General features: G+C 38.4%; 1 protein-coding gene across 2 annotated transcripts in view; it reads right to left on the bottom strand.

Moving 5' to 3' along the window:
- FANCD2 (FA complementation group D2) overlaps positions 1–27630 on the bottom strand; it is a 63279-nt gene that overhangs the window by 32526 nt on the left and 3123 nt on the right. The window contains exons 3-19 of one of the 2 annotated variants that reach the window (XM_007075477.3): positions 26331–26471; positions 25687–25754; positions 25187–25290; positions 24516–24576; positions 23532–23584; positions 20731–20809; positions 19342–19466; positions 17582–17669; positions 16295–16399; positions 15691–15791; positions 15178–15286; positions 14910–14945; positions 10071–10214; positions 7775–7909; positions 5602–5733; positions 4127–4237; positions 480–589 (exon numbers count right to left, since the gene is read on the bottom strand). In XM_007075477.3, coding sequence (XP_007075539.2) covers positions 480–589; positions 4127–4237; positions 5602–5733; positions 7775–7909; positions 10071–10214; positions 14910–14945; positions 15178–15286; positions 15691–15791; positions 16295–16399; positions 17582–17669; positions 19342–19466; positions 20731–20809; positions 23532–23584; positions 24516–24576; positions 25187–25290; positions 25687–25754; positions 26331–26471 — 1702 coding nt within the window. The remainder of the gene's footprint in view (positions 1–479; positions 590–4126; positions 4238–5601; positions 5734–7774; positions 7910–10070; positions 10215–14909; positions 14946–15177; positions 15287–15690; positions 15792–16294; positions 16400–17581; positions 17670–19341; positions 19467–20730; positions 20810–23531; positions 23585–24515; positions 24577–25186; positions 25291–25686; positions 25755–26330; positions 26472–27630) is intronic. The other variant, XM_042979500.1, reaches the window with a different exon arrangement.

Genomic DNA, 27630 nt, shown 5'->3' with positions numbered 1-27630 from the left:
ACAGATGCTCCTTTAGGTGCTACAATTGTGGCATCAAAGTACAAGAGAGGAAAAAAAAAATCTATAGAAAGACCTTATATGCATCAAACACGATGTCCCGGACAGAAAAACACAGCAATGGAGAAACCTATAATGTCTAGTGCCTAGGAGGCGTAAATGCAGAAAAATGCATCCCAGGAGGCTCAGGGTTCCCCTTTTGTAGAAATATTTCTAGAACTTTATTTCTTGGTAATCCCTAGTTTTTAACCATCAGATTGTAATAACTATAATCACATTCTGTAAAAAATTATATTAGTATATAGAGCCAAGATTAGAAGGGAAAATAGAAAAGTTGCAATAAATACTTGCTTACTTCTCTTATTACGGTTTTAATATTTACTTTTGTAAACACTTTTGCCTACACAACGTACACTTTATTTGTAAGGTAGCAACTTAATTAACTGACCTTGAGCCACAGAAGTCAGAATTTCCATGCATACCTGTCTGCTGCCATGATGCCAGCCATGGTGACAGCACCAATAATACCAATGAGTTTGTATCTGACTATGGTGCTAGAGAGCTGCTTTCGTATCACCAGGTGCATATCATCCTGCAAAGAGATATGATAAAGAAAGATGAAAATGCTAGAATAGTACAGCAAAAGAGCCTGTGGATATTGGAGCCAAAATAGCTAAAATAGCAAGGGTTCTATCATTTACTGTGTGGCTCTTGGCAAGTCACTGCATCTGAGTCTCAATTTTTTTCCATCTATAAAATGGGGAAGATTTTATGAGAGACAAATTACAAAACTGTCCTAGAACAATGTCAAAAACAAGGCAGATGTTCAAACATTATAGCTATTATTAATGTTGTGATAGTTGCTTGATAAGGTTATGTATATTATTGTAATGTTGTTGTCTGCTCAGCTAAAATAATGAAATAGAAAAAAAATACTTAGGAGTAATTTAACCAAGAAGGCAAAAGACTTGTACATTAAAAACTACAAAACAACAATGAAAGATATTAAAGAAGACCTAAATAAATGGAAAGATATCCCATGTGCATGAATTGAAGACTTAATATTGCTAAGATAATGACAGTACTCACAGCGACATGCACATTCATTGTAATCCTTATTAAAATCCCAATAGAATTTTTTGCAGATATAGAAAAACCCATGCTAAGATTCATATAGAACTTTAAGGGACCCCAAATAACCAAAACAATCTTGAAAAAGAACAAATTTGTTCTGTCAAATTTCAGTTTTGAAAACAAAAAAAAATTTTCTTTTTTTAATATTTTTGAGTGTGAGAGAGGGAGATAGAGAGAGAGCAAGCACAAGCAAGGGAGGGGCAAAGAGAGGGAGACACAGAATCTAAAGCAGGCTCTAGGCTCTGAGTTGTCAGCGCAGAGCCTGACGTGAAGTTCAAACTCATGAACTGTGAGATCATGACCTAAGCCACCTAGGCACCCCAAAGAAAATAAATTTTCAATTTTGAAATTACACATACAATCTTTCAATTTCAAAATTACTACAATGCTACAGTAATCAAAATAGTGTGCTACTTGCACAGGAAGCCCATACACACTAATGGATAGAACAGGGTCCAGAAATAAACCTTATTTGGTCATATATGGTCAACTGACTTTCTGCAAAGGTGCTAAGACTATTCAAAGGGAAAGGACAGTCTTTTCAATAAAAGGTGTTAAAACACACACATACACACACACACAGAACAGGCGCTGAAAAAACTGGATACCCACAAACACAAAAAACAAAACTGAACCTTTCCTTACACGACATACAAAAATTAACTAAAAGCGAATCAACAATATAAATTTAAGAGCTAAAACTGTAAGACTCTCAGCAAAAAAACACAGAGGGGGAAAAAAAAAGAAAAGAAAAAGAAAACACAGGGGAAAATCTTTATGACCTTGAATTTGGGAACAGTTTTTCCTAAGTATGACACCAAAAGCACAGGCAAAAAGAAAAAAACACATAAATTGGGACTTCATCAAAACTCCATCAAAGGACACTATCAAGAGTAAAAAAATAATCCACAGAATGGGAAAAAATATTTGAAAATCATGTATCTGATAAGGGACAATACCCAGGAAACATACAGAATTCCTATGCGTCAACAACAAAAGACAGACCATTTAGGGGTGCCAAGGCAGTCCAGTTAGTTCAGTGTCACTCTTGATTTCAGCTCAGGTCATGATCCCAGAGTTATGGGATTGAGTCCTGCATCAGGCTCCATGTTAAGCGTGGAGCCTGCTTGGGATTCTCTCTTGCTCTCTGCCCCTCCCCCACTTGCACTCTTTCTCAAAATAAACATTTTAAAAAAAAAAGATGTTCAAAATTATCAGTCATTAAGGAAATGCAAATCAAGACAAACATTTGTCATACCATATCAACCATCTGAGATACCATTTCACACCCAGTAGGATGGTTATTATTACAAAATGGAAAATAAGTGGGGTGCCTGGGTGGCTCAGCAGGCTGAGTGTCTGACTTTGGCTCAGGTCATGATCTTGTAGTTCCTGGGTTTGAGTCTCACATCAGGCTTTGCACTAATAGCGCAGAGCCTGCTTTGGATTCTGTCTCCTTCTCTCTCTGCCCCTCACCAACCCCTCACATGTGTGGTCTCTCTCAAAAATAAAAATTTTTAAAAAATGGAAAATAAGTGTTGGTGAGGATATAAAACCATGGAGTCCCCAATTGTTCACAGGAATGAAAAATGGTACAGCTTTTGTAGAAAATGGTTTGGTAGTTCCTCCAAATGCTGAACACAGAATGAATATATGACTCATCAACTCCACTCCTAGGTATATACCCCAAAGAATTTAAAATAGGGACTCAAAAAGATATTTTTATACCAATATTCATTGCTGAATTATTCACAATAGCCAAAAGGTGAAAAAAGGCTAGTGTCCATCAAGAAATAAATGCACAAACTAAATGTTCTACATATATACAATGGAATACTATTTAGCCATGAAAAGGAATGAAGTTTGATATATATTACACCATGGACGAACCTTGAACAGATTATGCTAAGTGAAATAAAAGGAGAAATATGATATGACTATTTCAATTAGGTACCCAGAACAGGCAAATTCAGAGACAGGAAGTAGATTAGAGATAATGAGGGGCTGGAGGAAAGAAAATGAGGAGTTACTGCTTAATGGGTAGGGTTTCTGTTTGGGATGACAAAAAGTTCTGGATAGAGACAGTGGTGACAGTTGCACAACATTCTTAATGAACTTAACGCCACTGAATTGTACGCTTAAAAATGGTTAAAATAGTAAAATTTGCTATGCATGTTTTAACCACCATTAAAAAATAAAATAATGATGTAGCTCTACATTACTCATGTGAAGCCATCTCCAAAATATACAGCTAAATGAAAACAGTAAGATGCAGAACAAAAGGGTAAAAAGTGGAATATAGGTAAATACACATTTGTAAACGCTCGGACATCTCAGAAAGCTATAAACTAATAACAGCAATTGCCTTTAGAGAACCAAATGCTTAGAGGACTGAGAGGAAAGGAGACTTATTTTTCACCACTTTCTATACCTTTTGAATTTATGTATGTATATTACCTAGCCTTTTTTTTTTTTTTAATTAACAAAAAGTGTTGGTTGTTCAAAGTCACAGTCCAGTATGGATATTGCCACGGGGTGGCACTAACGGTACAAAAGAGCTATGAGCTATGACTGCAACCTAACCTCTAGTTTTAGTCCCTTTGCCTGACTTTCTCAGTAAATGGTGTCCACAAATGAAAGCAAGCCCAGGTGACGTTCACGTTAGAAGCAGATGCTCCCTAGGAAACAAGGTAATTCTGTGTCCCCACAGCACTCAGTACAGAACCTGAATGGCTTTTGTTAGTTCCACGGTCAGCTGATTACAGACCCTAATAGACCGAGCTACTTAAGGGTAGAAATTCTAATATACTTACCATTTCAGTGCTTAGTACACAGTAGGCACATAATGTTTGTGGTAAGAAAAGAATGAGTAAGTGCTCAAACTATGGCTGTGTACTTGATTTCTATTAGTACACAGGCTGGAGTGATTTTGGTCAGTGAATTTCAATTCAATAAGTTTAAAGGCTTAAAGGTTTCTCAATACACTGCATGTTACCTGGATGTGACTGCTGGCTTCATGCTGTTTGCTAAATGCCAGTGTGCTCAGAATATAGAAGAGTTTTCGTATCTGCCGAGGGGACATATTATCCAGATAATCTAAAATGCCCTGTGAGAAAAAAAAAATGCCAACAATAAGGCCAGCAACTAATATTTTCTTCCTTTAAATAAAAAAATTAAAATCCTTATAAGAAGTATATACAAATAGCCAGGCATCCATTCCACAAAAGCTCAAGTTCTATCAAGCTGCTCAGAGCCCAAAGGGTTAGTCATCCTAACATACCTCCTAGTTCTCCCTACTTTCTCCACCCTTCCCTTCTTCTCAGTGAAAACAATACTCTGCCACAAGTTATATCTCTGACCCTATTCCTTATCAGCTTTCACTCCATGAATTACTTATTCATTCTCTACAGATGTAGAATGAGTCACAAGGAAACTAATTACTTTTCGACCTTGGGCAAAACTTCAGTTTTATCATCCCTAATATGGGGATAACAAGGCCTACGTAGTTACCTTTCAAAGCCCAGACGCAATTATGTCAACTCCTTGTTAAAAGCCTGTAATAGCTCTCTATGGTCTATAAAATAAGGTTGAAACTCTTTAGGGGCACCTGGGTGGCTCAGTCAGTCAGGCATCCAACTCTTGATCTCAGCTCAGGTCATGATCTCACAGTTCTTGAGCTCAAGCCCCATGTCAGGCCCTGCACTGATAGCGGAGAGCTTGCTTGGAATTCTCTCTCCTTCTCTCTCTGCCCCTACCCGACTCATGCTCTCTTTTGCTCTCAAAAATAAACTTTAAAAAAAAAAAAAAGCTGAAACACTTCAGTGTGGTATTTGAGACTCTTCATAATCTGGCCCTATCCTGTGTCTTCCCAGCCTCACCTCCCAACACCCCTCACCATTTATCCCATTTGCCAACCATGTTAGTCTACTTGTCATCCTTCATGTATACCAAAGACCTGGGTGCCAGTTTGCTTCTGTTTGAACTGTCCTCTGCCTACATGCACTTCCTTTACTTTCTCCTATCAAATCATTCCCAACCTTCAAGAATCACTGAAATCTATTTGTTGAAGAAATACCCAGTTTCCCAGGCCAAGTTAATTTTCTTGCCAAGTATATCTGTAGCACTTCATCTTTCTAGAGATCTCTCATGTTGTATTTACAGTGACTTGCTTATGGACATAGTTCTACTATCACCAAAGTCAAGAACTAAGTTTTATATACAGAGCACCCAGAATAAAGCCTGCACACAGACATAAAGAAGTATTTGCTGAATGCATTAATACATACATAAATGAGTCATTTCTTTCTATTATTTGCCCATCACCTCATCTCTTTCCCATCCCCTCCTACCAATCACAGCACTTAATAGCTAGAATACAAATTAAATTGTTACTAATGGATTCCAGATAACTCTCAGATACATGCAAGAAAGAAAAACGACTCAATATATGTCACCAGAGGGACTAGATACCTTCACAAAGATGGCATTCAGCCTCATAGCAGATAGGTTTAGAAGTACCAACTCTAGGAGGACATCCAAAGCAGTATCCACTTCAGCTTCATTCCCACTGCAGATATGGGTCACTAGGGCACCAACCACTTCCTACAGAGTAGAGTCAAGAAACAGTGTGGATAAAAATATGACTGAAACCATTATGACTCAGGTTGATGCCTGATATCATTCCAATCTCCACTTGGTGAAAATCCCAACCTACCCTATCCTGTTGTCTAATTCTATAATGTAATTTTCATTCATGTTGGATTCAGAGGTTTAGGATTATGCCAATCTAACTATAGTACCATCTACTCTTGACTTATTTCTCAAAATTTATCAGTGAGCATCATCTAAGCCCTCCTGATTTTGTTCCCTGGAAGTCTTTCCCTTTCTTTTCTCATACTGGTTAAATACTACACTTTAAGCTATGGTTGTATCTATTAAAATGTATTAAAAAGATGGAACTTAGGGCACCTGACTGGCTCAGCTGGAGGAGCGTGTGACTTTTGATCTTGTAGTTGTGGGTTCAAAATCCATGTCAAGTATAGAGATTACTTAAAAATAAAATATTATGGGCGCCTGGGGGGCTCAGTCATTAAGTGTCCAACTTCGGCTCAGGTCATGATCTCACAGCTCATGAGTTCAAGCCCCATATCAGACTCTGTGCTAACAACTCAGAGCCTGGAGCCTGCTTCGGATTCTGTGTCTCCGTCTCTCTCTGCCCCTCCCCTGCTCACTCTCTGTCTTGCCCTCTCTTTCTTAAGAATAAACCTTAAAAAATTTTAAAAACTAAAAAAAAAATCTTAAAAAAAAGATGGAATTCAAAGAGCTAAAGGATTTTAAGATTATTCTAGGTTAGACTTGTATGTTTCAAGCACCCATGGGTCATGACAGTATCTCTAAGACATTAAGATGGTTCCAAAGAAAATACCTTACATGCCATTCTCCCTTTCCTTTATACTACTGCTCCACAGAGGCATACAGTTTTCTCAACTGCAGTAGCTAGCTCATGCCAGCTGAATCTACTGCTCTAAGATTCTCAAAATTCTTTGTTTTTACAAGTTCAATTCAAATGTTATAACATTGTTAACAGTTAAGTATATAGCAAGTACAAAAAATGCACATTAAGACACTCTGTTCTTTGTTTTCATAATCACTTTCCAACTTTCCACAAGTACAGTCTTCCCTCTCTAGACATGTGCTATTAAATTTTGTGTCTCATGTTCGTAGGAATAGGATTATGTCCTCAGTTATTTCTCCTTCATTTGTTTTTCATCACAGTTTTTTCTAGAGAACAACTTCAGGATCAACTGGCAGCTGATTATTTGCAGCTAGGTTTTAAAACTGGTCTTTCCGTACTATAAAAACTGCCTGAGGGGCGCCTGGGTGGCTCAGTCGGTTAAGCGTCTGACTTCAGCTCAGGTCATGATCTCACAGTCCATGAGTTCGAGCCCCGCGTCGGGCTCTAGGCCGATGGCTCAGAGCCTGGAGCCTGCTTCCGATTCTGTGTCTCCCTCTCTCTCTACCCCTCCCCCGTTCATGCTCTGTCTCTCTCTGTCTCAAAAATAAATAAACGTTAAAAAAAAAACAAACAAAAAAAAAAAACAAAAAAAAAACTGCCTGATAACCCCAGCCCTTTCAGCCAAGGTTTACTCAGAAATAGACTAGATGGGATGTTCATTTTAACTCAGAGAATTTTAGAGCTCAAAACGCAGAGTTAGATCTTCTAGTCCAGTCTCTTCATTTTATTGAAAGTAGACTACAACTTAGTTTTCCCAACTCCCAGTTCAGAATTCTTTCTACATCAGTGCCTTCCAACCAGCAAGAAATAAACACGAGGGGCGGCTGGGTGGCTCAGTCAGTTGAGCGTCTGACTTCGGCTCAGATCATGATCTCGCAGTTCCCGAGTTCGAGCTCCATGTTGGGCTCTGTGCTGACAGCTCAGAGCCTGAAGCCTGCTTTGGATTCTGTGTCTCCCACTCGCTCTGCCCCTCCCCTGCTCATGCTCTATCTCTCTCTCTCTCTCTCTCAAAAATAAACATTAAAAAAAACAAAAAAGAAAGAAAGAAACATATCACATGCAAGTCACTTGGAACTGCATTTCTTCCTGTTCCGTTCCCTCCTTTCCAAGATAAATATTTCAACATACCTGCTGGCAGTAAGTGTCAAAAAAATTAAATGCATATTTGTAGAGGAGACTGCCAAACAAAATGATACTCTGGTCTAGGGAGTGCACGAAACTCTGAGCCAGCGACAGAATGGATGGACAAATATCCTTAAGGACCTTAAGGGGAAAAGAGGAGAGAGAAAAAAAGAAGCTGTGGGAGGAATTTAGTTAACACAGAACCAAGAGGTGCCAACCCTTATAGGATGTCAGAGTTCTCCTGACCAACTCTCACTTTAACTTAAGGAAACTTAACCTTTGTTTTACTCAAAATTATCCTTCATCATTGAGTCTTCTCTCAGGATTGGTGGGATTTGCCATATGGATAAGAATTAACCTGGAAGCTCAAAGAAGTTAAATTATAAGCCTAACAGCATTGTTCCTATCTGCCCAATTTGGGACTAGAATCCAGATATTCTAAATCCCAATTTCCTCACTCAATCATACTGCCTCCCTAGGCCTGTTCTGCCACGGTTATGATTTGAAATCAAAATATAAGGTTCAACACTAATTAACTAAACCAATTTCTTTTAAAGAAGATCAAAAAGAGAACTGATCACGTCTCACCAATAAGGCAGAAAATGAACATTAATGGACCCAAAGTAAATATAACCAGTTTAGGTCTAGCTTCTTTACTGATACCATCACAATACCAAAAAAAAAAAAAAAAAAAAAATCTTAAATTAAGCACTGAATTGGGTGTAATACTTTGCTGAAGAAAATGCAATAAAAAATTACTTATGGTTTCTGCCTTTTAGAAAACCATAGCCCAAAACACGTATCGTTGCCAGAAATAAGCACAGAAAGGACTGTAAGATAACACAAACACTAAATCCAGTCTTAAATATACAATCTTTTTTTTTTTTTTTAATGTTTATTTATTTTTGAGACAGAGAGAGACATAGCATGAATGGGGGAGGGTCAGAGAGAAGGAGACACAGAATCTCAAACAGGCTCCAGGCTCTGAGCTGTCAGCACAGAGCCCGACACGGGCTCAAACTCACAGACAGCGAGATCATGACCTGAGCCGAAGTCAGCCACTTAACTGACTGAGCCACCCAAGTGCCCCCTAAATACACAATTTTAAAACTCAACTGCATATTCTCATTAGTTCCTAAGCCATAAACCACTGGGTACCCAGTTTCCTAAAAAGGTATACACTGTTTATATCCTGAAAATTCACCTAGAAACACCATTCCTAGTTTGAATTTCCAATTCAAAAGGTTTTTATTTCAACAGGAATAATCACCCAAGGGTCACTTTACTGAATGGCCAAATAGTGATGGTTTAAGAGATGCATAATTATGTCTCTATTAGCATTCCTTTGGTCCTGTTATACTCAGGGTTTTTAAAAACTGCTTATGGGGTGCCTGGGTGGCTCAGTTGGTTAAGCCTCTGACTCTTGACTTCGGCTCAGGTCATGATCTCACAGTTCGTGAGTTCAAGCCCCAGACTAGGCTCTTTGCTGACAGAGTAGAGCCTGCTTGGGATTCTCTCTCTACCTTGCTCTCTCCCCAAAAATATATAAACATTTAAAAACTGCTTAGAACAGGATACAGAAGGCAAGTTTGTCAAAGCTACAGATCACAAAGAGCTAGATAATTAAAATGTTTAATGCAAAGTTAAGATTCAAAAGTCTCAATCCACTTGAACAATGGGCTGAAACAAGATGAAATTTTTATATAGGAGCTGTAAAGCCTTCCACTGCAGGTTAAAAATCAAGTTATAGAAGTATGTAATTAGAAGACTTGAACTAAGGAGAGCCTGGGTGGCTCAGTCAGTTAAGCTTCCAACTTCAGCTCAGGTCATGATCACATTGTTTGAGAGTTGAGCCCCACGTCAGGCTCTGTGCTAACAGCTCAGAGCCTGGCGCCTGCTTCGGATTCTATGTCTTCCTCTCTCTCTACCCTTCTCCACTCATACTCTGTTTCTCTCTCTCTCTCAAAAATAAATAAGCATTAAAAAAAAAAAAAAAGAAGACTTGAACTAAAACATTTCCTATAAAACAGAATTTGGAGCTTGAGTTTAAGAAGTTCAACATGAACCAGTTTTGTGACATTTTTCCTAAAAAGATGGGACACCAGTCTTAGGTTGGTTTTATTAACATCATATTGTCTCAATCAAGGTAAGTAACAACCCTACTATGTTTTGCAATATATTGAGCTATCCAAGATGAAGATCCAGGAAAGGTGGTATTGTCAGGATTCCCACACTGGAAAGGAAAGGTTAAATATGACTTCTCTGTAACTTTCAGACTAATGTCTGATTCTCTGGTACTTACCACGTAATGAATACAGAATGTACCCTGTAGCAGCTGTTCTTCAAAGCAGCCTGATCGAATCTTATTTCTTAGCACCCTCTCGACATACTTCTTTACCTGAGTATTGGTGCTATAGATGATGAAAAGTATTGCTATGTCGAAAATCTATTGTCAATGACAAAAGAGAAATAGTTAATGTATCAGTACATCTATTTCCATAAAATAGTAGCTCTCAACTTTTCCCCATGAAAACAGAAAATGGGTGATACTCATTTGTTCAACATACTCCATAGGAGTATCTACATTTCTTTTCCTCACAAAACCCACAAATATTTTTCAGAGAAATAACTGCCACAATTATTAACCACTGGTATCTTTTATGAAATCATTGGAATGTAAGTTGAAGTGATATTATTACAGAAATAACCTTGAATATCCTCACATTAAGGAACAATCACTAGCCAACCTCGGTATATATTTATTAGAAAAATACTTTCTCAAAATTTGGAGAGACTGTAAATGCCTGTAAATATGAAAAAAATTAAATTCTTTTCTTAAATTTAAATTCTTGGGGCACATGGGTGGTTCAGCTGGTTAAGCATCCAACTTCGGCGCAGGTCATAATCTCATGGTATGTGGGTTTGAGCCCTGCATCGGGCTCTGTGCTGACAGCTCAGAGCCTGGAGCTTGCTTGCTTCAAATTCTGTGTATCCCTCTCTCTCTCGGCCCCTCCCCAACTCATGCTCTGTCTCTCTCTCTCTCTCTCTCTCAAAAATAAACATTAAAAAAAATTTATTTTAATTCTTAAGTTTAAAAAATTAAAGTCAGAATATTATGCAGCCATTAAGAAGAACAAGGTATACTATATTTTTTGACAGATATTCATGACATTGTAAAGTTTAAAAAAAAGCAACCTGCAAGACAATAACCATAAAAGGATTTTTTTTTTTTTTTAACTTTTTAAATATTTATTTATTTTTGAGAGAGACAGAATGTGAGTTGGGGAGGGGCAGAGAGAGACAGAGACACAGAATCTGAAGATGGCTCCAGGATCCGAGCTGTCAGCACAGAGCCCAACGTGAGGTTCAAAGTCACACCCGCACTCACACACAAATACACCTTGTATATAAATAGGAAATAATCTGTAAGAGTAATTATACAAGAAGAATGAACAGACAGTAAAGAGAAACTTTATTTACTTATTTTTTTCAGAAAGAGAATGAGCATGCAAACAAGCAGGGGTAAGGGGTAGGGAGAGAGTGAATACTAAGTAGGATCCACGCTGTTAGCACATAGCCTGACCAGGGGCTTGAACTCACAAACCATGAGATCGTGACCATACCTGAAATTGAGTCGGACACTTAACCAACTGAGCCAGCCAGGTGTCCCATGGAAACTTTATTTTTAACATTTTTAGATTCTCCCCAGTTTTTTTCCCCCAATTAGCTTGAATTAACTTTGTTAAAAAAAAAAAAAAAAGGGGGGGGGGGGGTTAAAGAGGCACCTGGCCCCTCTAATATCCTGAAAATTCACCTAGAAACACCATTCCTAGCTTATAAAATTCCAATTCGAAAGGTTTTTATTTCAACAGGAATAATCACCCAAGGGTCACAACACTGAATGGCCAAATAGTGATGGTTCACAAGATGCCTAATTATGTCTTTATTAGCATTCTTCTGGTCCTCTTATGCTCAGGGTTTTAAAAAACTGCTTATGGGACGCCAAACTGCTCTTTCTGTACTACAAAAACTGCCTGATAACCCCAGCCCTGATTTCAGCCAAAATTTAGAAAAGTAAGTAACTCAAGGTCTTGGGGTTGTGAGTTCAAGCCTCACATTGGATGTAGAGATTACTTAAAAAAAAAAAAAAAAAAAAAAAAAAGTTACAAAAGTCAAGCAGGTCAAAAAAAATCTCCTACAACTCAAGAGCAAAAGATCAATCAAAAGATGTACTGAGGATGTAGACAGACATTTTTTCAAGACATACTAATGGCCAACAGACACAAGAAAAGATGCTCAACATCACTAGTCATCAGGCAAATGCAAATCAAAACCACAATGAAGTATCATCTCACACCTGTCAGAATGGCTATCACTAAAAAGACAAGAGATAACAAATGTTGGCAAGGATGCAGAGAAAGAGAACCTTTGTGTACTGCTGGTGGAATGTGAGTTTTTCCACAACAGCCGTTGTGGAAAAAGTATGGAGGTTCCTTAAAAAATTAAAAATAGAAGTATACAATCCAGAAATTCTACTTCTGGGTATTTATTCAAAAAACCAAAAGTACTAGGGGCGCCTGGGTGGCTCAGTCAGTTAAGCATCTGACTTTGGTTCGGGTCATGATGTCATGGTTCGTGAGTCGGGCTCATGATCTCATTTTTCAATCTCATGTTGGACTCAGAGCCTGGAGCCTGCTTTGGATTCTGTGTCTCCCTCTCTCTCTCTGCCCCTCCCCTGCTCACACTCTGCCTCTCTCTCTCCAAAATAAATAAACATAAAAAAAAAAAAAGCAAAAAACCGAAAGTACTAATTCGACAAGATATCTGCACTCCATGATCCCTGCACAAGACATGGAAGCAACCTAAGTGTCCACTGATGGATGAGTGGAAAAACAAAATGTGGTATGTACACATATGTACACACATAAACACACACTGGAATACTATTCAGCCATAAAATGAATGAAATCTTGCCATTTACAACAACATGGACAGAATTTTTTTTAAGTTGATTTATTTATTTTGAGCGGGGGAGGGACAGTGAGAGAGGGAGAGAAAGAATCCCAAGCAGGCTCTGCACTGACAGTGTGTAGCCTGACACGGGGCTCAGACTCACCAACAGTGAGATCATGACCAGAGCCAAGATCAAGAGGTGGACGCTTAAATGACTGAGCCACCCAGATGCCCCAATATGAACAGATCTTGAGGGCATTCTGCCAAGTGAAGTAAGTCAGACAGCAAGACAAATACCTTATGATCTCATAAATAACAAAACACACAAAAAACCAAGTTCATTGACAGAACAGATTGGTGGTTGCCAGAAGTAGAAGGTGAGGCAAAATGGGTGAAGGGAAAGGGCAACAGAATGGCTCAGTCTGTAGAGTGCAACTCTTGATCTCTGGGCTATAAGTTTGAGCCCCACATCAGGTATAGAGATTACTTAAAAATAAAATCTTTTTTTTTAAGTTTATTCATTTAATTTGAGAGAATGTGAGCTTGTGTGCCGAAGTGTGTGCATGCTCTAGTGAGCATGGAAGGGACAGAGAGGAAGAGAAAGAATCCCAAACAGGCTCCACACTCAGCAGACAGCCCAATGCAGGGCTGCATCTCACGACTCCAGGATCACGACCTGAGCCAAAATCAAGAGTCGAATGCTTAACTGACTGAGTCCCCCAGGTGCCCCTAAAAATAAAATTTTAAACAAAAATGGGTAAGGGGGATCAAAAGGTACAAATTTCTAGTTATAAAATAAATAAGTCATGGGGATGTAATGTATAGCATGATGACGATAGTTAATAATACCATATTGCATAGATATTGCTAAGAGAACTGATCTTAAGTACTCTCATCATAAGAAAAAAGTTTGTAACCATGTGGTGACAGATGTTAACGAGACTGTGGAGAGCATTTTGCAATAAATACAAATGCTGAATCATTATATTGTATACCTAATACTAACGTAATATGTCAATTATATCTCAAAAAATAACATTTTAATAAAGATTAAGTGTTTTAATTAAAAAAAAATTACTTGGAACATCCCTTCACTGAAAGCCCAATTCACTTAGACACCAAAATTGAGAATCATTATACTAGAATACAGCTATTAAAAATGACATAAAAACAATGCACAAGCATATAAAATGTTTATGACATAATGTCAAGAGAAAATCAGAATACAAAATTATATTTATATAATAATTATATATCTGTAAAAACAGGTATGCAGGTGGCCAAGGGTTATGCAAAAATAAAAACAGTTGGGGCATCTTGGTGGCTCAGTTGGTTAAGTGTCTGACTTCAGCTCAGGTCATGATCTCATAGTTTGTGGGTTTGAGCTCCATGTTGGGCTCTGTGCTGACAGTGTGGAGACTGCTAGGCATCCTCTCTCTCTGCCGCTCCCACCCTCAAACTAAATAAACTTAAAAAGAAGATAACCTTAAAGAAATAAAATAAAAACAGTTGTGTTGGGGTATTTTGATCCCACCTCCACAAAAAAAATATTGTTTCATTGTTTCATTTGGTATCATAAAGGTTTTTAAAAGTCAACAATTAGATAATCTAACAAAACCAGATTCCAACTAAAAGAAAAATCCTTAATGGGAACCAATTAGTGCATAAGAAACTTAATCACCTGGCTTCTTGACAGAAGAAAAAAAATCCATAATTAAGACAGAGTCAGTACCCCTGTCTTGACAGGGAATGGATGGATTCACTCTGGTCAGGGTGACATGAGCAAAGGAAAGTAAAACACGAATGCCATTATCTTGACAATGCCATTTGGTAGAAGGAAGAGTAATCTGATAGATACAGGGAACTGACTCATGCCCCAGGTGAGTCCTGTCTTCACTTCATCTATGGGGACTTGGCTTCTTAGGACTATAAATTGCCATGTATGTGTGAAAGGTTAACATTTTCCGTTATGGATAGTTTAGGTTTATTTTATTGCCCAAATGAGCAGCAAAGACCATGTGGCAAATCATCCCCCCAGATTATCTTCCCCAGACAGCTAATGTTGATTAGAGCGGCTACAGAAGGCACAGAAGGGATGACTGGAGAGAGGGAGAGGAAAGAAGAAAACTAGCTAGGATAATTAATTTCAAGCCTGCAGTACTTGAAAGTCATAGTATGTGAATGTTACCTTGTGTTCAGACTCTGAGGCAGTGCTTTCAATTGCCTAGAAAAATAAGGGTCACAGAAATATTTAACACATAAATAGAACACGTTTCACCTTCTTCAGCATGCCCTGTTCTCTTACTGGAGAACCAATCTGCCCATGTGGCAACCATCTTCTATCATGTCTACTTGACTGACTTTTAACACTTTTATTTCCACCTTTACTTACATATCTGTCACTGATTGCCACCTACTTTCTCCTTAATGTTCAAAGTCACCAAGATCTCACTTACCTTAATCCAGGCTTCCGAAATGATTTTCTCATATCTAACAGCCGACTTGATTACATCAAAGAAGAGAGTAACACAGTCCTGACCGCTGTTTTCTTGATTTCCTGAAGAACTACAAGTAGCAAAAGGGGGAAAAAAAATCATTCTTCCACTTACCAGAGAGAGACATATAAGATCTGGGTTCCTGTTACTAGCCATTTGCCTGTTTCAAGGCACAACTTCATGTTGTGGCTAATAACTTGTACTGCAGTCTAATAAATTTGTACTGCAGTCTACCTAGGATTGATTTGAAAAGCTAGAATAATACACCCAACCCACACATGTATACATGTACACACACATTACATGTACCATGTACACAGGATTTGAACCACTGTATGGTAGTACACGTCAACAATATTACTACCAGTATTTGTAGTTCCAAGTATTCAGATCTACTGTCCTGGCTTCAGGATAAATGTCAGAAAACCTTTCTTGACTGTGTGAGGAAAAGGGTGGGAGGTGATGATGACATACCTTTGTCGTCCTTTATTTTTCAACTTGCTTTGTGAGGCATGAAACCATGATGGCAAAATAAAATGCTGCAGATCCAACTTCTCCCGCAGCTCAGAAATTACCTGTAGAAAATAATTATTAAGCTATGTGTTCTGCCCTTTCATAGTGGATAGGCACGGTCCATTCCTTCAATAGAACCCTAACAATCTCCTGAAAGACTAAGAAAAATTACTAAATCTTAGACAAGACATCTTGAAAAGGAGAGCTGATGACAATAGCTAATGCAAGGATAGTATGTCATGCCCTTCAAAACTATGCCATTCAGAATTCCTTTAGGTATTATACTGAAATAGCAAATACAACCTGTAGCAACTTATATGCAACAATAAATCTGACTATTTCCATTCTATCCCCTGAATATTATCTGGATTAATCAGCATTATCAATTAGTTTGGGGACAGAGAAGAGCAATTAAAAACTATTAGTTTAAATAATGTATCTTGATGCATCTTAATCTAGATAAGTCTCTTTCCTATTACTGAGTTTCACAAGGGCATTACTGCTATACTCTGTACTCTAAAGGATCTAGCACCCTGTTGGTGTTTGTTGAGAAATAAAAGCGTACCTCAAGTGCATCTGTGGCTGTTACAGAATGAAGAATGAACTTGATTATCACAGGTAAATCATCCAATGAGACAGATGACAGCTTACCCATCACCAACTGGCGGACCTACACATAAAAAGCAAGAAAACCTTAAATATTTTTTGTTAATACCTCAATAAAGAACGGACCTTTATGTAAAATTAGAAAACTTACTTCTCTCAGTTTTCTCACTTGTAATTTAGGAAGAAAAACACCTCATGTTATTTTTATTTTTTGCAAATTGCAAGCTTTCCATTGTTAATGCCACAGCTTCCTCAAAACCTGCTGATAAGGGGCACCTGGGTAGGTCAGTGGTTAAGCAGCCAACTCAATTTCAGCTCAGGTCATGATCTCATGGTTCATGAGATCCAGTCCTGCACGGTCTCTGTGTTGACAGCATGAAGCCTCCTTGGGATTCTCTCCTGTCCCTCCCCCACACCTCCCCTGCTCTCTCTCTTTCAAAGTAAATAAACATTAAAAAAAAAATAACATTAAAAAAAAAAAGATTCTTTCTCCCCCACCCCCTCCCCTGCTCATATACAAAAGAAGAAAAAGAAGGAAGGAAGGAAGGAAGGAAGGAAGGAAGGAAGGAAGGAAGAAAGAAAGAGAAAGAAAGAAAGAAAGAAAGAAAGAAAGAAAGAAAGAAAGAAAGAAAGAAAGAAAGAAAGAAAGAAAGAAAGGAAGGTAGGTGTCTGGGTGGATCAGTCGGTTAAGCATCCAACTTCGGCTCAGGTCATGATCACACAGCTAGTGGGTTCAAGCCCTGTGTCAGGTTCTATGCTGACAGCTTGGAGCCTGAAGCTGCTTCGGATTCCTTGTCTCCAACTCTCTCAGCCCCTCCCCACTCTCATTCTGTCTCTGTCTCTCTCTCAAAAAGAAATATTTAAAAATTAAGAATAAATAAAATAAAGTATAACTATTAAAAAAAAAACAGGTGATAAATGTAAAAGTGTTATCTTACAATTTAGAGCCTAAATTTTCCACTAGCTGGAGGAAGACATGTAAAAATGTTATTCCTATGGAGAGCAGTGCATAAATATTATGCAAAATAGAAGATATCCATTAAAACTTACTGCTTTAAAACAGAAAAGTGAATCCATCCTACTACGGCAAATGAAATTCATCAAAAAGAGAAAAAAAAGATGAAATATCATTCAATATTGTTTCAAAATCAAATTTTCATGTATGACTGCTTCAAGGCAATGACTGACACTGGTTCTGGGAGGAAAGAAAGTGGGCTCTGTTTCTGTACAGCACAGTCCTTCCTACCTGAGACAGGAGCTTTGGGTCAAGTCGGAGGCTGGTAAAGACATCCAAGATAGGAACAGTGAGTGAAGTATTCTCCATCAAAAGGTCACTGTGAATGGTGGAAAAAGAGAAAATCTATGCAACTTTTAACAGAGCTGAGCAGATAATTACTTAGAAAAATCACTCAGAGTATGGGAAGAGAAGATACACTTTGTTTCCACTGAATTTGTTTACAGTTTATTTCATTAAAAATTGTTTTGATTTTTAAAAAATACATGCTCATTACAGAAAATTCAAACAACAGAGTACAAACAAGAAGCTCTTCCTCACCATCTCTAGTACCCTGAGGTAACTACTACTGAGTTCGGCACATATCCTTCCTGAGAAAAGGAAAAAGAAAACCTACAACAGGAGTGTCTGGCTGGCTAGGTTGCTAGAGCACATGACTCTCAATCTCAGTAAGTTCAAACTCCACAATGGGCATGGAGCCTACTTAAAAAAATAATAATAAAGCAAGGAGGAGGAGGAGGAGGAGGAGGAGGAGGAGGAGGAGGAGGAGGAGGAGGAGGAGAAGGAGGAGGAGAAGGAGGAGGAGAAGGAGGAGGAGAAGGAGGAGGAGAAGGAGGAGGAGAAGGAGGAGGAGGAGAAGGAGGAGGAGGAGAAGGAGGAGGAGAAGGAGGAGGAGAAGGAGGAGGAGAAGGAGGAGGAGAAGGAGGAGGAGAAGGAGGAGGAGAAGGAGGAGGAGAAGGAGGAGGAGAAGGAGGAGGAGAAGGAGGAGGAGAAGGAGGAGGAGAAGGAGGAGGAGAAGGAGGAGGAGAAGGAGGAGGAGAAGGAGGAGGAGAAGGAGGAGGAGAAGGAGGAGGAGAAGGAGGAGAAGGAGGAGAAGGAGGAGAAGGAGGAGAAGGAGGAGAAGGAGGAGAAGGAGGAGGAGAAGGAGGAGAAGGAGGAGAAGGAGGAGAAGGAGGAGAAGGAGGAGAAGGAGGAGAAGGAGGAGAAGGAGGAGAAGGAGGAGAAGAAGACCTACACCAATTACAATGAAGTATGGCAAGTAGGATAGATATACATGCAGGGTGCTAAAGGAGCAGAGAACAGTGATGGATTCTAAGAAAAGGCTACGCAGAACGACAAGCTGGAATTAAGCAGGCCAAGTGGATGGTATAGTGCTATACCCAGAGGGAGCATACTGCCCAAAAACACAAAGGCAAGCAATCACTGGACATTTCTAGAGGTAGCTTTGCAGACATCTAAAGAAAAGGAAGTATTACAAATTGAATTTTTAAAAACTACTTCAAGGATAAGCAAGAAATTGCATTAAAACAGAAACCCTATTACATAGGGATAGTGTTCTCCCTTCCTTAATCACTGCCCTACCAATTACTATTTTTCACATAAATGATAGTAAGCAATGCTCTCAACACTGGGTCTGATGTGATGTACATCAGAATGAATCATTTAGGGACTAAAGAATATATAGATGTTTGATAAGCTCCACAAATGATTGGGACATGCAGTCACAACTGAGGACTCCTTGGGTGGAAGATATGCTAACAAAACAAAGGGATTATGTTTATACGCCTAATCATAACCCAGACTTCATATTCACAACAGGTATACCACTTTAAAAAAAGTAGATGGGTCTACTTTATGCATCAAATATATACTCATTATTACAAAAACAAGTCAAATCCCATACCTGTTCATGGAAGGTAGATGCCATCAATATGTTACCACTACTGTTTCATACTGCAGCAATAAGGCTGCCAGAGTGGGAACTTACTCACCTCAGTTCTTTCCCCACATCACCATGCTGGGAATCCCCTAGGATCTCAGGTAGGCTGGTAACAAAGTCATGCTGCAGGTACAGTGGAGCAATACTGATCAGCTGCATGACCTTGGTGGTGAGATCCTGCAGTGGAAGAGGCCATTAGAACTGTTGCACATTACCAAGAACAGAGAAAGACTTCCTCCTCGTTAAATGTATAGCTGGAATTATCTTGTGTATCATATGACACCTATACATAAACTCAAAGCCTAAATGGAGAGGTAAATGACCCAGGAATTTTCACACATGGGATGGTACATTAAAAAAAAAGTACAGTGGATACTATATTATCTAATGGGTCTGTTATATACTTTACTTCATTTAATCTTCACAACTCTGGAGTCTGTGTGACAATTCCACCGCCCCCTTTTTTTACATTTTTTTTTTTTTTTAAGTAGGCTCCATGACCAACGTGGGGTTTGAACTCATGATCCAGAGATCAAGAGTTGCACCCTTTACTGACTGAGCTAGCCAGGTACACCGATAGTTCCCATTTTTAAAATGTGAGGATATGTGCTGCTCAAAGATACACAAAAAGTGACAGACCCAAAATTCTAGCCCACAGGAGATTCTAAAACTCATGTTCTTCCAAATAAAGATTTAGCCTTAGAATGTCTGACAAAAATTAATAGAATGAATTAATGAATTCTGAAAAGAAATAGGCCTTAACCCTAGGCTCAAAAAAGATCCAATTTTTTGAGGTGCTTAATAACAATTCACATTAATTGCAAAAACTTTCTAAAACTTTCCTCATATGCAATCAAATTAAATATTTGCAGTGCGGTAGGCTGGTGTGGGATCTCATACCTTTTTTTTTTAAATTTTTTTTTTTTTCAACGTTTTTTATTTATTTTTGGGACAGAGAGAGACAGAGCATGAACGGGGGAGGGGCAGAGAGAGAGGGAGACACCGAATCGGAAACAGGCTCCAGGCTCCGAGCCATCAGCCCAGAGCCCGACGCGGGGCTCGAACTCACAGACCGCGAGATCGTGACCTGGCTGAAGTCGGACGCTTAACCGACTGCGCCACCCAGGCGCCCCTCATACCTTTTGAGAAATAAAACAGTAATCTCTCAACTTTGGACAGCTACTTAACTTCTTTTCAATTCTTTTAATTTATTTAATAGATGGTATCTACTCATCATAATTAGAAAAAAAATTTTTGGAGAAATTTAAAAGGTGAAATATCCATGATTCTCAAATTATGACAGGAGAAAAAAGCTAACAAATAAACAGAAAAATGTGAATTTTCAGTTAAGAAAAAAAAACCCTGCAAATTCCAAAAGTTTGGTTAAATTTGGAAAACAGACTCTCTAAATCTAAGAGACAGAACAAGTCCCAAAGCCTACCTTGCCATCCACAATTCTGTCAAGCCATTTCAGCTGACTGATGATGAGTCTGGGCATGTTAAGTCCATCACTGTTCACACTGAAATGTTAGGACAAGAAGACAGAAACTTAGCCTTTCTGACTTACACAACAGCAAGCCTTAATACTGCACAAAACATTTCAGACACTGAATGAACACTTACTGAACATTTACACATTACAAGCTGTGTTAGACAGACATATGATACAAGAAAATCATGAGACGTATATGTTGAGAAAGATCCAAGAAGATGCACTAAACTGTTAACAGTGGCGGCATCTGGGGAGCATTTAAAGAAAGGTTAAGAAGGGTCTGTAGAGTGGGGCACCTAGGTGGCTCAGTTGGTTGGACGACCGACTTCAGCTCAGGTCATGATCTCACAGTCTGTGAGTTCAAGCCCCACAACAAGCTCTTGCTGACAGCTCGGAGCCTAGAGCCGGCTTCAGATTCTGTGTGTCCCTCTCTCTCTGCCCCTCCCCCACTCACACTCTGTCTCTCTCTCTCAAAAATAAAAAGAAAAAAAGAAAAAAATTTTTAAAAAGTTAAAAAAAACTTTTAAAAAAAGGTCTGTAGAGTATTTCTTAATAATAACATAAACAAAAAAAATCAAGGCGATAAATTTGAATAAACTGAGTAAGAAGAATATTTTTATTTATTTATTTACTTATTTATATTTATTTTTTAATGCTTCCTCATTCTTGAGAGAGAAACACAGGGGATGGGTAGAGAGAGAAAGAGACAGAGGATCCAAAGTGGACTCCAAGCTCAGAGCAGAGAGACAGATTTGAGGCTCGAACTCACAAACCATGAGATAATGACTTGAGCTGAAGTCGGGTGCTTAACCGACAGAGACAGCCATACGCCCTATTTATTTATTTTGAGGCGGGGGGGTTGTGGCAGAGAGAGAGGAAGACAGAGAACCTCAAGCAGGTTCTGTGCTGTCAGCACTGTCAGCGCAGAGTCAGATGCGGTGCCAATTCCACAAACTGTGAGATCATGACCTTAGCTGAAATCAACAGTTGGACACCTAATCCAATGAGCCACACAGCCCCAAGAATATTTTTAAAAGGTAGAATATTAAATACATCACTATGATAAGTACCAATAAAAGCAAGCACTGTGCTTTGGAAACACAGAAGGTCAAATTAGATTATGTAAAAGTACTGAAAATCATTTATAGATGAAGAAATTCTGGCTCACTTATTATTTCCCCCAAAATGACAGTCTCTGCCTTCCTCAATCTCCTATGTCTACAGTTTTGGACAACCTTCCATTCCTTTCCTTGACCGTGTTCTCAATGTTTGTTTAGTGCAGTCAAATGTAACTGCTGAAAAAGACATAAAGCAACTAGTGTGAGCCATTCAGGCAAAGCACAAATTTGTAAAGAACTATCTGTAAGTTTACTATTATTATTATTATTATTATTATCATTATTATATACAAGGCCTAGAAAAAACACATATTAGGGGTGTCTGGGTAGCTCAGTTGGTTAAGTGTCCAACTCTTGAATTTGGTTCAGGTCAGGATCTCATAGTGTGTGGGTTCAGGCCCCATGTCAGCCTCCACGCTATCAGCTTGGGATTCTATCTCCCTCTCTCTCTGCCCGTACCCTGCTTGCTCCCTGTCTCACTCTCTCTCTGAAAATAAACAAACTTCAAGAAAAAAAAAGAAAAAACACACATTAAAAACGAGAAAGTAGGGGCGCCTGGGTGACTAAGTCGATTAAGCATCCGACTTTGGCTCAGGTCATGATCTCATGGTTGGTGGGTTCAAGCCCCGCATTGGGCTCTGCGCTGACAGCTCAGAGCCTGGAGCCTGCTTTGTCTCCCTCTCTCTCGGCCCCTCCCCTGCTCATGTTCTGTCTCTCAAAAATAAATAAACATTAAAAAAAAATTTTTTTTAAATTAAAGAAAAAAAGAGTATGCAAAATCTAAGGAAGGTTTTGATACACACAACCTAATACCCTTCAGAATGACTTCAACCAGTTTATTATGTTCATTAGTAATGTACAAGCATGACTGTTCATTACACTGAATAACAAAGATTCTTTGAGAGTGGAAAAAAATGTATTTATTGTTTTAAATTTGTATTTTTAATTATTAATGAAACTGAGCATTAATTCGTTTTCAGTGTTTATTTTTGACAGAGAGAGAGACAGAACATGAAAGGGGGAGAGTGAGGGAGGGGCAGAGAGCAAGGAAGACAGAATCTGAAGCTGGCTCCAGGATTTGAGCTGTCAGCACAGAGCCCCATGCGGGGCTCAAACTTGCAAACCACAAGATCATGACCTGAGCTCAAGTCGGACACTTAACTGACTGAGCCACCCAGGCACATCCCCTACTTTTTATTTTTTTTAAATGTGAAACTGAGTATTTAAAAAAATGTTTGACACTCTTGTATTTCTTTGTGAATTATCTATTTGTGACCTTTTTCTACTTTTCTATTAGGTTGTTAATTAAAAAAAAAAAAAAGTCACACACATACATCATAAAATTGAAAAGGTAAAGAATGGTATTCATAGAACATCTGACACCAAGCAATTGGCTCCCCTCCTTGGAGACAACTATTACCAGTTTATGGTATATCCTTCTAGGAACATGCAGTCATATAAACAGATTAAATTTTTTTCAAAATACACCTAGTAAAATCTTAGTAGTCACTTAAGAATCTGGTGTCACGATCAATATGACTTTTAGAGAAACCAATGTTTCACAGTAATCTTTTCAGAGAGAAACTTAAGTACACAAAAGTAATTTAAGCAGTCCAGAGTAATTCCACTTACTTTTCAAAAAGAAATTCTGGCAACTTTTCAAATAAGGTTTTGATAATGGCAGGCTGAAAAAGAAGACATAAGGAGTTAGGAGATGGTCTTGAAATATACAACAGAAATATATAATTAGCCATAATGTGCTCCAACAAGAGCTCTGGGAGGAACAACTCTGGTATAATTAAAATCTCATTTTAAGAATGGCCACTTGAATGCTGGCTATATCTCGAATATAAGTTGTTGAAATACAAAGACTTGTCATTAATGTATCTTTAAAAAAATTGCAAAATGATTTATGCAGTATTAAAATAATCAGATAATAATATTATTAAATATGATGACAACTGTTAGTTCATGAAATGCAGACTTAAAAAATTATCCAACAGTTTGCAAAAAGAGAAGATTTCACTCCAGAGGAACAAGAGGGCTCTTAAATTTAATCTAACTAAATTATACTGAAGATTTCCAAAGAGAAGGAAGGGATAGGAGTGTGGGAAGATTAGCAGTGGGAAAGAAAAAAAGAGAAAAAAATGGAGGACAGGGTAAAACAAGAATTTCCACTGTATATGTTTTTATAATGTGAAACATTTAAAACAGGTCAAAGCATTATCCACTCAACATATTAAAAGAGAGGAGGAGGAAAAGGGTAAATCAAGTTAATAAGCAAATAAAAACCTATATAGGAGACGATACAAATGTGAATATGGCAGAGATATATAAGGTACACAGACACACAAGAGGAAGCTTTACAAATCAAGAATCAGAGGCTGAGGGAATATAGAATATTTTAAAGAAATGTACTGAGCTAATTAAATTAGCTCAGTCCAAAGCTGCAGATATTGGCTTACCAGATATATTTCTGCAACTAGGGCTATGGTAAACTACTGCAAACCCAAACTCTCCGATTAACCCTACCTGACCCTTTATGCCATTTATACTTGGGCATACACCACAAATCACATCCATCTATTGTTCACAGAAAATGTGGCACAGTCTCACCTGTAATATGTCAATTCCCAGAAGCAATTTAATGAGGCTCTTAGAGTAACATGCGCCCATGCTGTTAAAAAAAAAGACATTCGTTTTCTGTTCTGTTTTCCCTGTTTTAATATTTTTACCATCTTTTCTTCATAAAATTGGTTAAATATACAATATTTAAAAAGAAACTATCCTCTTATACCAGAAATACAGAACATGAGAAGATGGCTCTTAAACCAGGCTGTTAAGAGAGTTAAAATTCTATCAACACAGATGAGACACACTCCAGAAAACACCCTGGGCTCTTAGTCTCATAAACATAAATTAATAATTTAAAGGTTAGGTTAAAACTGAAGAAAAAAGAGTTGCTTTTTCTTCTTCTTCTTCTTCTTTTTTTTTTTTTTTTTGAGAGAAACAGGAAGAGGGGCAGACTGAAAGAAAGAATCTCAAGCAAGCTTTATGTTTAGCATGGAGCCCAACGCAGGGCTTGATTCCACGACCCTGGAACCATGACCTAAGCCAAAACCACGTGGGACACTCAACCAATGAGCCACCCAGGTGCCCCAAGAAAAAGGGTTATAAAAATAAAGTGAAATTACAAAAAAAATGCATTCTCCCCTCATCCCCAACCCGCAATTTGGTTAGTGTTAACAGCTTAAACTTCAGCAAGATTCTATGCCTCCACTCCATACCTGGCTTCCTCATCCTGCAGACGTTCACAAGACAAAAGGCAGTTCCTGAAACTGTCTTGGTCCTCAATGTAGGATTCCAGGCCACTAACAAATTCTTCTATTATCTTAATGACATTGAAAAAAAAAAGGTTAAGAGTTAAGATTTTTAGTTTAACATTTGCTGTAGATTAACTAAAAATCATTCTAGCCCATTCAACTTTATGCCTGCATCTTTTTTTTTAATTTCTTAATGTTTATTCTTGACACAGAGAGAGAGAGAGTGTGAGCAGGGGAGGGTCAGAGACAGAGGGAGACAGAATCTGAAGCAGGCTTCAGGCTCTGAGCTCTCAGCACAGAGCCCGATGTGGGGCTCAAACTCACTAACCGTTGAGATCAAGACCCAAGCCCAAGTCGGACACTTAACTGACTGAGCCACCCAGGCACCCCTATGCCTGCATCTTTAAATCCCCAATTCCAGAGTAGTGCTGGAAAAAGCAAAAGTACCAGGAAGAAACACATACTTGGGGATAAGAAGGATGTTTCCTCAGAGTCTGAAAGAGCTTCTTTTGGAAAACAATTTGATCCACAGCTATGAGGAAAAAAACAGATGGTCACCAGAATCTTTAATATCTCCCACTATACTTTTACTTTCCTAAAGACCTATGTTTCCTGCCTGATGAAGCCAATAAAGATATTTTCAACCTAATTTCAGAGCTAAATTTTCTAAACCCATCGTAAAACAGATTTATCTCTGATAGAGGATAGCTATTAAGTGTACCAAAAAAGATATGCCATAATCTTAGCAGAATAAAGTAATCTATGCCCTAAAAGCAGAGCTTTACATGGCTTTATAAATTTTCGTCTGAAATTATTCTGACACAGATCTAATTACTCTCGAGTATTAATTTATTTTTCCACAATAAAACACAAAGTAATACAAGTATATAATTTTTTCTAAAAAAAATTAGAATTACTTTACTTAACATGCATTAATCAGAACCAAAAACTATAACAATATTCTCTAAAAAGCAATTTCAACGTTAATTTTGTCTCAAGAAAGACAATACTTCTATTTTTAATCTTCATTGCCTCTATTTCGAAAATCCATGATTCAGTGCTGAGCCCTGCACCAAACCCAGAGAAAAGATTTAAATTAAAATATTACTTAGTTGATTCTGACTCTCTCCTGTTTTAAGAATAACTCCTGATGTTTTAAGAAGCTTTATAAAAACATTGTCGTTTTCTTCCACTTCATTGTGAATATGAGACTTCTTTGTCTTCTTGGAAAGTGGTTGCTTGCTGGCTTCTGAAAACAAACAAAATTTTCAAGAATGTGACAAACAGTAAAGATTAAAAAATGTAAACTTTAGAATAACCCTAAGAGGAAAGTTGATGGGTTCTTGAAGAATTATATTGAAATTGATGCTATAGTAAAATTTTATCTCTAACAATGGTCAGACATAGTGGCGTACAAATAAAACAATCAATAAATAGAATTATTTTTATCTATTGCATTTTGATTTGGAGAATTCAAAACATGCCACTTCTAATAAAAATAACCATGGAACTGTTTAATCACCCAAATTCTAAAGCAGTCAGGGTGCCTCAAACTGTTGTTTGCAAACCACTGCACTGGAATCACTGAGAAGCTTATTAAAAGCACATTCTTGGGGCACCTGGATGGCTCAGTCAGTTAAGCATCTGACTCTTGGTTTCAGCTCAGGTCATGGTCTCACGATTAGCGGGATCGAGCCCCATTGGGTTCTGTGCTGTCAGTGCAGAGCCTAGCTTGGATTCTTTCTCTTTCTCTCTCTCTACCCTCCCCTGCATGTGCATGCTCTCTCTCTCTCAAAATAAATAAACTTAGGGGCACCTGGGTGGCTCAGTCGGTTAAGCGTCCGACTCCGGCTCAGGTCATGATCTCACAGTCCGTGAGTTCGAGCCCCACGTCGGGCTATGTGCTGACAGCTCAGAGCCTGGAGCCTGCTTCGGATTCTGTGTCCCCCTCTCTCTCTGCCCCTCCCCTGCTCATGCCCTGTCTCTCTGTCTCAAAAATAAATAAAACATTTAAAAAATTAAATAAATAAATAAATAAATAAACTTAAAGGGGCGCCTGGATGGCTCAGTCGGTTGAGCGTCTGACTTCAGCTTAGGTCATGATCTTGCAGTTTGTGAGTTCCAGCCCTGCATTGGGTTCTGCACTGACAGCTCAAAGCCTGGAGCCTATTTCAGATTCGATATCTCCCGCTCTGTCTGTCCCTCCCCTTCTTGTGCTCTGTCTCTCAAAAGTAAATAAACATTAAAAAAAAAAAAAGTGCATTCTTAGGTCACATCCCATAGTTACTCAATTAAAATCTCAGGTATGGGTCCTGGGCGTGTGAATTTTAAAAAGTTCTCCAGGAGGTAATAATCTTGATGCACACAACTTGATGCAGGGGTAGAAAGAATCAGGCAGATTCTCCTGC

This window comes from Panthera tigris, chromosome A2 (genome assembly GCF_018350195.1).
Source record: "Panthera tigris isolate Pti1 chromosome A2, P.tigris_Pti1_mat1.1, whole genome shotgun sequence".
In the NCBI taxonomy this organism is placed as follows: Eukaryota; Metazoa; Chordata; class Mammalia; order Carnivora; family Felidae; genus Panthera; species Panthera tigris.
This window is presented reverse-complemented; position numbering and strand designations above follow the sequence as displayed.